Source organism: Geospiza fortis, unplaced genomic scaffold (genome assembly GCF_000277835.1).
Source record: "Geospiza fortis unplaced genomic scaffold, GeoFor_1.0 scaffold461, whole genome shotgun sequence".
Taxonomy (NCBI): Eukaryota; Metazoa; Chordata; class Aves; order Passeriformes; family Thraupidae; genus Geospiza; species Geospiza fortis.
The window spans coordinates 106270-123738 of NW_005054463.1; the positions used below are offsets into that span (position 1 = coordinate 106270).

The 17469-nt window shown below is 40.6% G+C and overlaps 1 protein-coding gene across 1 annotated transcript; it reads right to left on the bottom strand.

Annotated features, from left to right (window-relative positions):
* Positions 1–277: 277 nt before the first annotated feature.
* On the bottom strand, positions 278–17237 carry ACADL (acyl-CoA dehydrogenase long chain). Its single transcript, XM_014309889.2, has 11 exons — positions 17137–17237; positions 15912–16073; positions 12122–12259; positions 11548–11712; positions 10575–10641; positions 9191–9355; positions 8455–8556; positions 6521–6634; positions 4330–4457; positions 2267–2353; positions 278–937 (listed from the first exon to the last, which is right to left on the bottom strand). The coding sequence occupies exons 1-11, from the start codon at positions 17235–17237 to the stop codon at positions 844–846; spliced, it is 1323 nt and encodes a 440-aa protein (XP_014165364.1). The 3' UTR covers positions 278–843.
* Positions 17238–17469: the final 232 nt, after the last annotated feature.

Below are 17469 nucleotides of genomic sequence, written 5' to 3' on the forward strand. Positions count from 1 at the left end.
CCCCCCCCGCGCGCCGGGGCCGTGTGGGAGGGGAGGGGGGAGCGCCGCTCCCCGCTCCGAACAGCTTCAACCATTAACGCCCGGCATGGGTAAAGAGCTAAACAAACCTCCTAAAGACACACAGTCCGAGTTACTATCGCAAATAAATAGCCCTCAAGTTAACTGGCGTCACACTGCCTCCCCTCTCCGAACTCCCCCTCAGCGCCCTGAGGTGAACACGGGCACAGAGGGAGAAGCCCCGTTTCCCCGCGGGCTTTGAAGTAACCGCAGACAAGCATGAGATTGCATAGAAATGCTTTATTATGTTTATTTGACCAAAGTAATTAAAATAAGGCGTTCCGGATTAGATGTAAACATAGAGGTCAGCTGCACGGCAGGTGGCTGCTGCACAGTGAGCAGGTGTATGGCAACAACAGCAAGAGTGTCAATTTCTGCTTCTCAAGAGGAAATACAAATTCAAAGTTATGTTAATATTTAATTTCGTTTGTTATAAATATGATTTCTCTCGAGATTTGATTCTGAAAAGCAAGGTTTGTATTCAACACAATGGGTTCAAGTCTGAAAGACCAAGAGTTCCAGAGATAAAATTCCCTTTCACTACTTCAGCTCTTGACACCCAGAGAACTACTCCGTGTTGTACAAAGACATCTAAATTTTAAGTTCATTAAATATTAGATATCCTGCATGTGAGCACACTGTTATTACTAACATGTGCTTTGTCACTTCCTTTAAAGAACATTATACAGCATATTTATTTTACTTACATTCTGATGTCTGATTTTACGCCATATATTAATATAGAAAAGGATTCTGCAAGATTCTGCAAAGTAGTAACCATCTGCCCTACTTGTCACTGACAATGTCTCTAGCAATAAGTTCTTTCATTATTTCATTGGTACCACCATAGATTGGCTGAACACGGGCATCCACAAAAGCTCTGAGGGAGGAAAAAAAACAAAACAAAGAAATATTACAAACAATGCCTCAGAATGACCATATATTAAAAGAAAAAGAGCATTTTATCTTTAAAGATCCCTCTTTTCAAAGTATACTCTTCCCATTGATAAAATAGTTCTTATTTTCTAAGAGGCTTCAACTACCTGGAATATTACAACTTTCCAGGATGCTGTGTGCCAAAGCAGGAACTGGGTCAGCATCTCTTCCCTGTTTGTTTATAGTGTAAAGTCTCCACTATTGCCTCTAATTAAACATAAAAAATAAAGCCCTATAAACCCAGACTCCTGCTACTACTCCACTCCCAATTCTTGCTCCTGGTGACAGCACACAGGATGATGACAGAGCTTTTCCATCTCCATTCTGCTTCGTCACACAGAAGCAACGTGGCATTCTCTGGAAATCTACTTATTACTGGACCTCAGAGATAATAAAACCCTGTGTGGGGAACTACTGTACACACAGACATGGAGAGGTTCAAGGACACCCCAAACTGGCCTGCCTTTAACAAGACCGTGCAGATCACTCACAAATTACACTCCATGAAAACATGGAGGAACAAGTGATTTTAAAGCAACATTTCATACTCAATGTATTTAAAGTTCTAAAAAAATCTGAACCTCCTCAGTTAAAAAAATTAGCTTACTTATGACAACTGCACAGCAGTCCTGTGTTTGCTATTTCTACCGTCAGATTACCACCTCTTTGATATATTTAATAAAAACAGCACAAAATCTCTAGTGTGTCACATGACCTGAACACAAACTTCACAGATAATACATGAGGATATATAAAAAGCTCCATAAATGTCTCTAAATTCACAAAGTCAGAAAAAAAATGGGAACGGCAAATTTCTTTGTCTACATATAAATCTCTTAACTTCTTAATTTTCAAAGGTGTAAAAAAGCCAAATGTAGCCAGTTATGCTCTTGATTTAATTACTTGATACTCAGTGGTAGAAGAAACATGTTTTCTTCACCCATATGCATTTAATTTCAGATAAAACATAAAACCAGCTCCCCTCATGTCTACTTTTTATAGTTTTGCTGTTTTTTCAATTTTCTTCTAAAGCCCAACTTTTCTGTTGAGAAAAAAAACCAGATAGTAATTGCTGAATCGATTTTGAGTTATTTGGAGAACCAAAACAAAGCCTTCCTGCAGACATCTGTACAGTCATTTCAATTAAGCACGACAAGAAAATGAACAGTAAATCACTACCAACACTAAACAACTAACACACAGATGCAAAGGAAGTGCCTCATTTGACTTTGCAGGTAATCTTTCATCACACAATCTGAAATGTTCCACTTACTTTGCAATTGGATACTCCCACATGTACCCCCATCCTCCGTGCATTTGTACACACTGGGTAGCGATGCTGTTTTGGAGATCAGAACACCTTAAATGGCCAAAAGGAAATCTGCTGTTAGAAGGACATCATGTTGCAAAACATTACAAAAGATAAAGATATGTTAACAAGACAAAAACATAACATCATTTGTAAGAAAGAAATACTGCTCAATTGAATGCATTAAAGGTTTGTTCCCTTTCTGGGACAGCTTATGGAGAAGGAAAGGTTTCAAAACAGACAGGCTTCTTTACCTTTCTCACAGGCCAAGAGAATCCTTTCGTGAAGCAAGTTTTTACAGTCTCTTTTCTTGCCAAATCACTCAGCTTTGTCAGAAATTAACAATAATCCAGGCTTCCCCCCAACACTGCCATTAGCTACACACCAGGATACTCTTTGAGCATAACCATCACCTGGGCATAATTTATTTTCTGCAATAAACGTTCCCAATAGCTTTTTCTGCAATAGCCTTCGATTCTTAAAACAGACTGTAATTCTCCAACAACATTTGTTGACTACAAAATATGTATCTAATAGCAAAAAAAGAAAAAAAATTTTCCAGCTCAAGCTGTAGTTAGAAGACATGGAAAAAAACCACTTTCTAGGCATACAGCTTTCAGTGGCAACAGAAGAAATGAAAATGAAAAACTAATTGCTTCTCTTGGAATAATGGTCTTTTCCCCAAACCATCTCCTCATTCATTTAAATCCTTACAGTTTATGATATCAAATGTAATTCTGCACCTGTAAGTTACTGTAATTGTCTTTCCTAAATATATCCTCAAATTCAAAATTTTAGGTATGTACCAAAACCTGTCACCACAAGAAAAACCAAACCAAAACAACCCTACAGACCTTTTCCAGGTATGAAAAAAGAGATGCACAAACCAGGTTTTAAACCCCTTCAAAGCTGTAACTCAAGTCATTGACTATACAAAAAGTTTGAAGGAAAATTCAAGACTGGAAAGAATGTCCCACTACATTAGGGAATAAAGCAATTCTACATCCAAGGATTTTCTAAACCATTTAAGTGAGTCTTATGGAAGGGTCACAGGGACACCACTGAGGAAAGAGGAAACCCACAACAAATCATGCTGGTAAACAGCTGTGAAAGTGAGGGATTTTCAAAAGCCTTGCTGAGGGAAATTTGTTGAGGAAGTGAGTCTGCATACCTCAGCTGGCATTAGTTGCTTTCTCCTCCTCAAAATGGAATGCCTCTGCTTCTGTACCTGGTACTTCCAGGTAATCACTGCCAGGAATAGCACTCAGAACCTTTCCTTCCATTGTAAATATTTCTGCTCATTTCCTCTATACTTATTTTGAAAAGCCTAAAAACTGTAAGCGTGTGTATCTTCCATAAATTTCTTTGCTTGTGTCTCATGTGGGTTTTTTCCTCCCATCTTTGCTACAAGCTATAACTATACAAATTCATGTACCACCACCTTAGATATTTCTTAGATATTGTTTTGCTCTGGTAAAACTAAGTTAACATATGACACCACCAAGTACAGGGTGAGGGAGAAGTAGTTCTGGACAATATAGGAAAGCACTGTTCAGTCTCAGTTACAGCAACAGCTGTAGCCAACTATTTCTTCCCCAAACCAGCTAGCTTTGAAAACTGGCTAGGCCAAACAGCTATTCATAAGTAACATTAACTAAACAGTGTCACAGAGCTTCAAATATATTTAAATTTGGCCCCAAATATTCAAATTTTGCTTCAAAAACCAAAAAGCCATATACCCCATTAAAAAAAAACAACAAAGGAAATGAAAAAACCACCCAACAATAAATCGCTAACAATAAAATGCAAATTTTTGTTTAAATACCAATGGAGCACTTGTTTTTACTTAAAGCTAAAGCAGAGGCATGATGTTGTTATTAATGGAAGCCTATTTTAAAATATGCCTTTATTTTGAAATTGATCTGGTTAAGCAACCCTGGTTTTCAATGTAACTCTGATTTTTGCTGCCCACACCATCAGAGTTAAGACCATGCCAGTGACACTCCCAGATGACTGTGAGCACGTACCAGTACTTGGCCATGGAGGCTGTGGCAGAGTCCAGGCGTTTGTCTGCATGCAGCTGCAAACAGTTGTCCATAAAAGCTCGGCCCACACAAATCTGAGTCTTTATTTCAGCCAACTTGTGCTGTACTGTCTTGTTTTGGAAGAGGATAGAGAGGGGAGAGGAAAGAAGTACAGTGCAGTTTAATACTTTAGGTAGAAAATGCAGCATTTGCCAAAAGGATTGCTGTTAGAAATCACTATTTCAAACTTCAGCTCTGTACCTCAGAAGACACCAGACAATTATGTATTCACCAGTCCTATTAGACAAAGTTACTGCTATTTACTTCCCAAGGTCAACTCAAAACACAAATTTAAGAGAAAAAGCACAAGAGAAAGGGAAAACAAATTCCTAGAGAGCACATGGCAGAAGGCCCAGAGCGCTCTGTCACTCTCGGCTCCCTCTGGCGAGGGAATGTCCTTTCACTCTGTAGAGCCATGAACTTTCCCAATTAATAACACTTCACCATCTGTTGAATGCTTTTTCTATGTATTCTTCAGCGTTTAAGCTACATGCAAAGAGACTGAAGCAAAAAATAAAAGGAATTTTCGAATATCAAAGTTTTTCAACACTGAGTTCTGTCACATTGGAAAAGAGGTTTAGATAGAAGAAGTAAAATCCATCATAAGGTTATGTAAAACCAGACCAGGCAGGCATTCAACCATTTTCTTGTAATTCTGGTAGGGAGGGGATAAAAACATCACCCACTAATAAAAGTTCTTTCTTATTTCAGTTCTAGAAATATATATTTAAAAAAAAAATCTTGCTTCCCCTTGACAAGAAATACACTGGACCAGTGTACTACTACAAGGAAAGAATTCATTTCAAATCTGTAATGTGGCATGACTAAATGAATTAGCCCAAGGCAGAGCTCTAATTGGAAAGGATTATTTATATGCACACTCAAGGCAACAGCAACAAAAAGAGATATGCAGAAATTCATTATTTTGGCAAAAATAATATACATTTTGAAATTTATTGTCCACCTGCTGGTGGCCTAGCCTAAAAAGGGAGATTATTTTGGAGACCTCTGCAGAGTGAACTACTGCAAAGAGGAAGCATCTCCAACCTACATTTAAACAAGTTAAAATCTAGTTCTTTTGTATTTCAGTCACACAGTGAAAATTCCATCTGGAATTATGGATTCCTGAAGGTTAACTTTAAAAACTATAAAGATCATAATCTCCTGAAGGATATCTAGCATTCCAGCCTCTTAAAGTTTCAGCTCTGGTGCTCTTCACAACTAAAGATTTGAGTCAGACAACATCTCAAGACGTGGAAATTGATTTTTTTGTTAATTATTTCAAAAGTATATCAAAAAAAGAGGCAGCCAACACCTTTAGCCCAGATGAGTCAGTTCTATCCTATACACCAAACATGCAGGAGCTTGGCCTCCTTCATCCCTAGCAGTTAATGCTGTTGTCAGGAAAATTGTATTATAGCAATCCTGTGGAAAGCAATATCTATTTTATGACTGCAGCTAAAGAGTGTAGGCACAAACATCTCAAAATTCAATTATCTACCCCCATCAGGAGTGAGCTCTGCCCACAGAGCATCACCCAACAGTTTTACATGCACTTAAACACCCAGACTGCTGCTGGCTGAGGAATCTCATTACAACATTCATGAAGCACCTCCACAGCACTCGGGCAGCAAGGTCACTGCTGGGAGTCCCCCTCCTCCAGGGGCATCCAAAATAATTTTCCTGCAATGCTCTCTGTGCAGAGAACACCTGCACAAGCAGCCCCCAGGATTTCAGCAGAGACAAATAGGGGCAGGTGTGATGGACCCTGCGATTAGGACCTCTGGCAGTAAAATGCCAGCCTCAGATGAACAAGGGAATCATTCCCCAGCTGCAGCAAGGAGCCAGGATACTTCCTGCTATTTCCTTCCAAGAAACAGCACTGCTGGGAGATTACCTACCCAAGTCATAAAATATATACATTAAGGCTTTTCTGGTGCTTCTTTAAAATTATTCTTTTTGCATTTCAAAAATGAAAAACAGGCACTGAGGCAAAAACCAGTCCCAGTGAAAGCTTTGAAAATGACCCTTTCAAAACAGCCCAGTGATTTTCATTTGGTCACTACTTCACATGCATAGCTGTACAGCAAACACACACTAGAATCTGCACACATGCATCTCAGTTCTAACTCACCTGCAAATGTGCAATTGTCTTCCCAAAAGCTTTTCTTTGCCTCACATAATTCCTTGTTTCTTCAAACATGAATTCACAGCTAGCAAGAGCCATATCAGCAATTAGCAGTCTTTCCTTTTGAAACACAAATTACAGAATGCAGTTGAGTTAGTCCTACATTTCTCCACATCAGATGCACAATTAGGACACAGATGTTCAGTGCTGTTCATTAAGGGAGTGGGAGCACAAGTCACATAAAACATCAAACCAGACATACTGCATTACTGAAATTAATGAGTTGGACAAATGCCTTGCTGTCTAAAGCTCGCTTTTAAGGCTTTAGTGGCGTAATGCTCCATCACCATGACTCAAAAAATAGCTACAGATCGACCACAGGAATCTTACTGACTGAAAAATTCACTTCAGATTCTGTTTCAATTATTGGCTTCCACTGCTCAGCTAAAACAACAACTGTATTTATCGATTTCAATAGGACAACTCTACGGGGGAAAAGGCCTACAAAAAATGTCTCGTTTTTCCTTCTTCATTGCACAGTGAAAAACAAAAACTACATCCAGAACAATGTTTTCTGGCAACACTGAAACAGTCTGATGCACTGCATTGAATCTGTTAGTGGGATGTCTATGTAAAGCATTAAAAGATTTCCTTTGATCAGGTTTTGTATTTACTCACAGTATAAAATTAAAAAATATGATCCCTACCAAATGAGGCAAGTGTGTCATAGCTTTGACAAAGCACAGACACATGTTGGAAAATAACATTGCCTCCTTGTCCTCCAAAATAATTCCAAAATTTCATAAACTGACTTGTAAAGTAGCAAGATATTTTGGCAGCTAAACAATTTCTTTACTTTGTTGCATGAACAGAATTCCATGTAACTTTAATATGCTTCTACTTGCAGAAGAGCTAGAACAGCAGTGCTTGTTTCTTGAAAGACAAGGCCAAATGAATCAGAGATGTCCAAACTATACTTAATGTACTAACCAAAGTGCTTCCATGCTAGAAGTACACAAGAAATCTGTGGTATGTTCTTTTTAATACACTGCCCTCAGGTTTTTCAGTAGGTGGGTTGCTGATAAAGAGATCTGTCTTTGAGCTGGTGGGATATCAACACTTTTAGCAATGCCCAAAGAATTCTACACCTAGCACTGTGTGCCTCAGTTAAAAATCAGCAGTATCAACACAACATTGCACACAAGACTGTCAGAGACTGGAAAAGATTGATGTCTTGAGACATTTTGGGATGAATGCGTGGGGGTAGGGGGGCAGGATGGACCCTGCTCTGCACACCACAGTCCCCAGCAAGCCCTGCAATGTCTGTCAGGTGTGGCACACTGCAGGCAGTGCCCCACTCTTGCCAAAGCCAGCTCCTGAGTGGCTGAGAGACCATAATCCCATTTGGGAGGGCCAGGGTGCCTCTGGGGTTTAAAAGGCTGACCACAAGGGGACCTTGTCTTGACCCTATCAGCTTCTTGGAGTCTCTACCTCATTATCACTGGAACTCAGGAGTTGGTAGTTACATGTGTGTTTTTTCTGTATTTTTTTCTATCTTTCTCCCTTTCTTCTTCTAATTCTCTTTCCATGGAACATTTTGGGTAATGTAACATTGGACAGGTTTAAAGGTTGCTAAGCTAAACAGACTAAGTTAATGCTAAGGCAAGTGTTTTATGTTAATTGGATGTTGCGCACACCCTTTGTCTAAGTTCCTTGATTTTCTACATTTTGCCAGTAAACTTGGATACTTTTGATCTCTTGAGAATATCTGGTTGCTATTTCTCCTGTGAGCTTAACCCATAGAAATGTTTTGGGGTTTTACAAAGGTATCCCCCTTCAGCAACCCAGGTGGCTCACCACAATACATGAACTTCACAACTAATGACAAAATCTGTGTCTGTATTCTTCCTGCAGACAGCAAACACTCACATTCCTTTTACCTGAGGCAGCTCTGCCATCAGATAGTAGAAGCCTTTGTTCTCTTTTCCAAGCAAGGCACTGGCTGGCAACCGCACATCTTCAAAAAACAGCTCTGCTGTGTCCTAAGAGGATTTGAAATGCAACAGTTGAGAGTCTGACATTCTCATCCCATTAAACTAACTTTTCCCTATTGTTTTCTTGCTACTGCACACCTTAACTTGAAATCCCAGATTTAGCCTGGAAGGATCCTCCAGAAGTCATCGAGCTTACATCCTACTCAGAGCAGCTCCAGAAAAACAATCAGCTGAGGGTCTTGTCTAATTAAGCCTTCCAAAGCTCAAAAGATGAAGGCTCCAGGTCTCTCTCAGCCCCTCTGCAAATACCCAATCACTTTTCTGGTGGACCTTTTTTCCTAATACATACTAAGAATTTTCCTTAATGTAACTTGTGTCCTTTGCCACTCTCTTCCTCAAAAAAAGATCAGGCCCCAGCATCTCTATAGCTAAACACATCAGTAAATTCTTTCAGGCTTCTTCCAAGTAAATGCATCCAGCTTCCTCAGCCTCTCTTTGCACATCACATGCTTCAGACTTCCACAGGCAAAATCAGGATCCGTTACACTGCATGTTTGTGCTCTGAAGTCTAACAACTAGAACACAACCATAGTTCCATCTTATATTTATTTAGCATCTGCCAGGCATTAAGTGGGTTTAGACTCTCTCCAAATCTACTGCATCAGAGGCTGTATGAACTCACTTGAGCTTTCAGGCCAATTTTGTTGAGTTTGCGCCCTTTGATGAAACCTTTTGTTCCGTTTTCCACCAGAAAAAGGCTGATGCCATGAGCAGGGGATCGGGCCTCCCGGTCTGTAACCGCAACCACGATCACCACGTCGCTCATCCAACCATTAGTGATGAACACCTGTAAGAAAAAGGAATTTAGAATAAAGCAAGGTGGATAGAGGTTAGAAGAGATCACCAAGTAGCAGAAAGTAAAATTACATTGACACTTTCAGAGGTGAAATGAAAGGCAAGGTTCAAGTGTCCAGAAGAATTTCAAGCTTCAGATATTAAGTGTTTAGGAACAAGGCAGACGTTAATTTGAGAAGCATTGTGTGGGGCACAAGTGTAAAGTTAAAGAATGCACAGATCTGTTTCTTCTGTCTGTCCCATGATAAAGAAGGAATACAGTACCAAATGTAGATATTAAATAAACACAGAGATTCTCTTGTCTAGAAATTACATTATTTAGGCATAACCCTCAAAACTATCAACAGCTTCTTGTCACAACTGTTTACTATCACCCTGCAGAACAACTCATGAGCCTGTCAAATGGATCGATCTTCAGTCCAGCAAAAGAAAGCTTTCTGTTCTGTGTGGCTTCAAATGAGTGGCATGAGCACCTTTTTAGCACCTATGGATATATATCTGCTTGCACACATTGTCACCACTGAAATTCAGCTAAGACCAGAAGTCTCTATCAGTACTGTTATCAACAGCAGTACAAAATAAGATTAAGACATTTCATAGCTTTCAAAAAAATGGTCTGTTGAACCTACACTCCCACTTCAACATTATTTCTGCCCTCTTATTTTTCATTATGGTAATGAAAAAACTGCTTTGCCACAACTTGACAACACAGTGAGAGCATCTGATGCAGCTGTTTTTTTTTTTCTAACAAGACCAGCAAGCTCCTGAATAAAGATTGCATTGTGGCAGCACAAATTTTTACTCAGGCCACAGAAAATTTCACAGCAGTAGTATATATTTTTTATTGCTAAACATCAGTACTGAGAACCATACTGCTCATACTACACAGCACATTTTTCCCCCTCTCCTTCACAGTTTAAGGGAAAATAAGCCTTTTAATAGGCTTATTTTTAAGTTACAAAAAAACCCTATACAAGCCCTCCCATAAATCAGTTTGTAAATTGCCACCAACAGACATGTCTCAGGACCTGTTAAAAAAAAGGTAACTGGAAAAAAAAAAACAACCAAAAAAACATAACCCACACAAAAAACCCAAACCAAAAGTAAAAGGACTGGGAGGAGATGCTGAGAGCAGTGCACATCCTGCTGCATTTAGCTAAATGTGTTCAGGTCCTAAAGCCCACGAGCAGCATGTATGTCAGTGCACTTACCTTACTCCCATTAAGAATCCAGTCACTTCCATCTTTTTTTGCATATGTCCGTACTCCCTGCAAGTCACTGAAACAGAAATCAAAAGGTCCTTCAAAAAACCATCCCAGAAGCTGCAATTTGTATCTTGGATTCTATCCAGTACACAATAAGGGAGATTTTATACCATCCAGACATAGGCTCAGTGAAAGAATAGTGGGATATTGTGAAACAGCCAGGTGTAACAGAAGCCACAAGCAGGGTGTGGAAAAGGATGATAAATCTGTGCAGCCATACAGGAGCATGAGGCCCTACTTCCCTATCCCTGCCTGTGGGAGGTGGTGTAATGCAAGCACTGACATCAACAGGTCAAGGTCAGCATCCACTTACACAGTACACTTCAGACAACAAATGGCAGATAAAACCAATCCTCTTCACAGGTTCAATCCTGATCAGGAGGCTCTGTGAAAAGCCATGAGCAACATCTGCCATTTGTAGAAACCTCACACCAACAGGGTTTGTACTTCACATGTCCCTCTCTCTTTTGCAAACTGGTCAGATCAGCAGTGTCTACTCCAAACATGTGCTGGGCAAAGAGGGACATTTCTCTGAAAGGATTCAGAGGAAAGAAAAACAAGGTGTTCTGTTCTACAGAAAAAACTAACAGTAAAGCCAAGCCTTCTTTACCAAAGTATGTAATTTCCACTTTTTTTCTCATGTTGTAAGTATGTTCACATGACAAGCAAGTTGATAACTATTTGCAGAAGCAAATACAGAGCATATTTCCCCACAGTGGGACAATACAGAAATAGATTCTGAGCTATCTTGAAATTACAAAGCTGTAATAAAGTAATCTATAACAGGTTTTTTGAGTCTTGCCTATAACGTGGGATAATCTAGTCTGTAAAGTAACTAACCAGGAGGCTCAGAATGTTTTTCACTGAAAGCAACAGACAGCAAATAATGCTGAGACCATTGTTTTAGTATTTGGCTTACCTGCCAGCCCCAGGCTCTGTCATGGCAATAGCTCCAATGCATTTGCCTGCAACCATCTGGGGGATAAAGTGTTTAATCTGTTCTTCAGAGCCATAGTTTGCAATGTAGGGCATGACTATATCTGAGTGAAGGCTGAACCCTGGGCCTGTACAGTTAACATACATCCTGGAAAAAAATGGGAGGGGGGAAGTTCAGAAAAAAGTCCTACCAAAGACTTGAATGCTGAACTTGCACCATTACAACACAGAGACAATAATGAAGAGAACCCCACTACACAGAAGTCTCAGATCTTTTACCATTATTTACAGAATTTAATTTCACAGCCAAATGGGTACATAACCTACCAGGATATAAAAAAGGCTTCCCCCAGTCACAAAGCCAATGTTACTCAAACAATGATACAAAATACTTAAAACAGGAGGGATTTACATATATGTAAATTATCCTTTCCACAGCAAAGAGAACATCATTTTCTGTAAGCAAATGCAGTCCATAATTAGGACAATTTATGGAAAAAAATACAGTCACAAACAATAAGATCATTGAAATTCTTCCTGAAGCCTGCAGTACTCACTGCTCCTCCCAGACGATGGCTGAAGAGAGAATATCTGCTCCAATGCCTCCATGCTTTTCAGCAATAGCAACACCCAGCAAGCCCTGCTGTCCAGCCTTTTCCCAGAGCTCCCTGCTCACTTGGCCATCCTTCTCCCACCTGCAGAATGAACACAAAGCCAGGGTCACACACTGAACCCCCCATGTGCTCCTGTTTATCTGCTTCACACTGGAACACCAGCGGACAGTGTGAAGGGACACAGACAGCTCTGTGTCACAGCCAAGAAACAGTGGCTTAACCACAGAGCTTCTAATCTTCAAGTCCACAGATGACACTGGCATTGCAGGGACACCAGCTGCAAAACAAGTCTGAATTCCTGCTTCCAATGTGTAACTTGACAAGATTTCATTAAGACTTGTTATGACTCTTACACCAGACTGGGATTTAAGCAATTTAGCCCCAACCATCTGGATAATTACAGGCAGGTCTTTATCCTCCTAACATTCCATTTGTAAATGTACATTTACCCACATAAAAAATGAGTATCATTATATTACTTATTTTATATGTATATATATTAATATATAATATTATCATTATATTATTTATTATCATCATTATATTTCACCAAAGATTTCAACTCTACCAATGAAAAATGCTTTATCAGAACCAATGATACCATATTAGTCAGTTTTGTATAAAAATCTGGCCCTGTGCACTTCTTTTGAGCCGGCACTGTATCTTAGTAAATTACTGCTTTAAGGTACTTGCAAGTTTGTGTAAACAGATAAGGTTTATCTGCTGACAGTTTGCAAACTTTAACACCATAGGAATCACCTATTCCTGGAAAATTAATGCCTCTTTATGAGGTTTGCCAACTCAATAGGGATGCCCATTAATGGTCCAGGTTTTCTTTTTTTTTTTTTAATGCCTTTATTCTAATGCCACAGTTTAAAAATTATATGGTAAACAGATTATATCAGAGACATTGCCCTGACACACCTGTAAACATTGTATCAGAGACATTGCTCTGACACACCTGTGTGCCAGCAGAGCTATACCACAGCTATTTACCTGCAGTTAACCAAGTATCTTATCCTACATACAACAGAGAACCATAGAATCACAGAATGGTTTGGATTGAAAAGGACCTTAAAGCTCATCCAGTTCTGACCCCCTTCAATGAGCAGGGACACCTTTCACTAGCCCAGGTTGCCCCAAGCCCCATCCAACCTGGCCTTGAGCACTCCCAGTGATGGGGCAGCCACAGCTTCTCTGGGCAAGCTGTTCCAGTATTTAAGCTGATTCACAGAGCTTTTGCTCCTACACATGAAAACTTAAAATCTCTTTTTACCACTTTGCTTTCCCCCTGATCCCCACTTTCAGGGACATTCCTGTCCCTCCTTTGCCCAGCACCAAAGCTTCTCCTCCTCCCAATAATCCAGTTAATGTTCTGTGCCTGAGGCCTCCTTGTTGCCTTGAAAGGTGTGAGGACAGAGTGGTTCACAGGCCACTGAAGTGAGGCAACAATACAAGTTGAACTTGATACAGCCTCCCTAAGAAACTGTTGCATCAGCAAGATGGCAAATAGGATCTTCAGCAGCCTCAAGCAGAGTCAATATATGTCCACAAACCTGCCTTCAAAGCCCTTCCAACACAAAATGAGGGAAAACATCTGGTTTTATGGACAGAATATGACTGTACAGTGAAAGAGCATATAAAAGGTTATAGTTTGAGGATTTAAAAACCCAAACTGTCAACAACCCTGCTGTAAGCCTCCTGCTGCTCATTCTGCCCCAGAGCCATGATGTTCCACTCACTCAACTGAGGCACCTCAGCTGTTTGTGAATACACACTTCAGCTGTGTTATAATATTATCATTATATTATTTATTATCATCATTATATTTCACCAAAGATTTCAACTCTACCAATGAAAAATGCTTTATCAGAACCAATGATACCATATTAGTCAGTTTTGTATAAAAATCTGGCCCTGTGCACTTCTTTTGAGCCGGCACTGTATCTTAGTAAATTACTGCTTTAAGGTACTTTCAAGTTTGTGTAAACAGATAAGGTTTATCTGCTGACAGTTTGCAAACTTTAACACCATAGGAATCACCTATTCCTGGAAAATTAATGCCTCTTTATGAGGTTTGCCAACTCAATAGGGATGCCCATTAATGGTCCAGGTTTTCTTTTTTTTTTTTAATGCCTTTATTCTAATGCCACAGTTTAAAAATTATATGGTAAACAGATTATATCAGAGACATTGCCCTGACACACCTGTAAACATTGTATCAGAGACATTGCTCTGACACACCTGTGTGCCAGCAGAGCTATACCACAGCTATTTACCTGCAGTTAACCAAGTATCTTATCCTACATACAACAGAGAACCATAGAATCACAGAATGGTTTGGATTGAAAAGGACCTTAAAGCTCATCCAGTTCTGACCCCCTTCAATGAGCAGGGACACCTTTCACTAGCCCAGGTTGCCCCAAGCCCCATCCAACCTGGCCTTGAGCACTCCCAGTGATGGGGCAGCCACAGCTTCTCTGGGCAAGCTGTTCCAGTATTTAAGCTGATTCACAGAGCTTTTGCTCCTACACATGAAAACTTAAAATCTCTTTTTACCACTTTGCTTTCCCCCTGATCCCCACTTTCAGGGACATTCCTGTCCCTCCTTTGCCCAGCACCAAAGCTTCTCCTCCTCCCAATAATCCAGTTAATGTTCTGTGCCTGAGGCCTCCTTGTTGCCTTGAAAGGTGTGAGGACAGAGTGGTTCACAGGCCACTGAAGTGAGGCAACAATACAAGTTGAACTTGATACAGCCTCCCTAAGAAACTGTTGCATCAGCAAGATGGCAAATAGGATCTTCAGCAGCCTCAAGCAGAGTCAATATATGTCCACAAACCTGCCTTCAAAGCCCTTCCAACACAAAATGAGGGAAAACATCTGGTTTTATGGACAGAATATGACTGTACAGTGAAAGAGCATATAAAAGGTTATAGTTTGAGGATTTAAAAACCCAAACTGTCAACAACCCTGCTGTAAGCCTCCTGCTGCTCATTCTGCCCCAGAGCCATGATGTTCCACTCACTCAACTGAGGCACCTCAGCTGTTTGTGAATACACACTTCAGCTGTGTCAGGATCCTCTCATCTAGAACGGCAATTTTAGAATAAGCCCATTGCATACCCTGAGATAATTTCTTTCATTTTCACCACTATAATGTCATTGGATATGACTAAAATAAGGCTAAAACCACCCTCCAGCTCTAGTTCAGTGGAATTTCAACACTTCTACTCTGCACAGAAAATGCACATATTTCCACAGAAACAAAAAACAAAGAAATTCAAAGATGTTTTGTGTAAGTTTCTTGGTAATACATAGATATGTACTTGCATGTAGCTACAAAACCTACTGCAAGAGAGAAAGTCCAAAGCCTTTTTCAGCGACTATTTCCCAATAGTGTGGGAACTGAACTGCCTCCCAACTCTGCGCCAAAAACTTCTCTATCAGTTAATCCCAGAGGCAGGGAAACTTTGCTGCAACTCTGCAAACTGCATTTACCTGCTTGTGGGCATAAGGATGCCTACACTGGAGCTCAAAGGATGCATACAATTTTGATTATGTATGTTTTCCTTCATGCATGACTTTCACGGGTTTGTTTTAATTTGGTAAATTTGAAATAGAAAGCCTGTACATGAAAACTTATAATCTTTGTATCCTGCTGTATCAGAAGTAACACCACAGAAAGCATTTGGGGAAAAATGAATTTTGGCAAACCAAAATGTTTAGGTTCTTACTCTGCATGAAAAGGCAGCACTTCTTCCTGAAAGAATTTCCTGGCACTCTCCCTGAAGATATCATGATCTGATGAGAAGATCCTCCGAATTCCTACATCAGTCAAAGTTTTCGCAGAAGATGGCTCCAGGCGCTTTGTGCCATGCTGTTCTGTCTGCAGAGGACTGGAAAAAGAGAAATTCATGTATCTGTTAGGACACAGGCACCCTATTTGCCTTTTAAAAGGGAGGAAACTCCTGTGTTACTAAACACAGCTCACATCCCAACTCTGGCACACCATGAGGTCTAAAGGATACCCATGATAAATACAAAGAACTAACAGACACTGCACTCCACTGAGCTATTAATTCAGGAAAAGCTGATTTGCCCTTAACACTTCAAATAAACTAAAAACAATAATAATACATATATAAGTAGAAGAATAAAATTATCCTAATGAAAACAAAACCTTCAACAACAAGAAAAACCCTTTAACAGTGGTAAATGTCAGTAGTAGAAACCACACAAGGAAAAGTCTAATTATGAAATAAGAAAGAAGGGGTTATAACACTTTTGTAGGGGTTTGGAACATCAAGGATGACATACTATTTTAAGGCTGAAATGAAAATTTCACTTCTCATATTTGTGCATTGGATTTTTTTACTTGCTTTTATTGTATTGCTATGAAACATCAGAAACTTTCAGTAGAGAGCTGAGTACATGGAAAAGGCATTCAATTTTCCTTTCCCGAACTATTTTATTAGTCCCTCAGTTCCTCTGCACATCACCTGTGTGTAGTCCTACAGAACTCAGCTGAGCCTGTGCTTATTTACTCTGCTACAGAGACAGAGTCTTTATTTACTACCACATGTAGCTACTCAGGCTCTGCCAGGGCAATAATCCCCCTGAAACACAGACTCTACTTATATCTAATAATATTTGGAAAAAACGAGATACAGCAACTTGCCTGTTGAGCACTTTGTACCCTCAAAGCTAGACACACAATGACTCTCTCAAAACCTCCACCTTATTTTTAAAGCTGCTTAAGACGATGTTGAGCTTTATTTAAGCCCAACCTTTTGTTTAATTGTGCCACAGAGGGAAGGGCCTGGCTGCTCCCTTCTTCTCACACAGGGAAAGACAAGCGGCAGGTCCGGGAAGGTGCGATCCCACTCGTGCCCTTCTGCTGCTGCCCGGGGGAACGCGGTGCCCGGGCAAGGTCGCGCCCGCTGTCACTGTCACTGTCACCTGCTGCCAACACGGGACCCGCTGCTCCCGGCAAGTGGAGCAAAGGTCGGCACATCACGGGCACGGATGTACCGGGGCTCTCCCAGGGCCCCCACACCCATACAGCGCCTGTAACACTCCCGTTACACCTACAGAGACCACACGCACCCACACCCTCCGAGCACACTGAGGTGTGTACACACACCCGCACAGAATGGACAGACAAACAGCCTAGCCCCGAGCAGTCGGGCAAAGCCATTCACCCCGCGTTCTTTGCGGAACCCAAGCTCAGGGACGCTCAGCCACCCTTACGGCTCGCTGCCCACCACGGCCGGTCCCGCTCACCTGGGCTGG

Coding starts and splice junctions, on each gene's coding strand:
- ACADL (XM_014309889.2), bottom strand. CDS start 17,237: ATGGGTGTGGGGGCCCTGGGAGAGCCCCGGTACATCCGTGCCCGTGAT. Junction 12,260..15,911: donor GTGCTGCCTTTTCATGCAGA/GTAAGAACCTAA, acceptor TTCATTCTGCAG/GTGGGAGAAGGATGGCCAAG. Junction 6,635..8,454: donor TGATGGCAGAGCTGCCTCAG/GTAAAAGGAATG, acceptor GTGTTTCAAAAG/GAAAGACTGCTAATTGCTGA.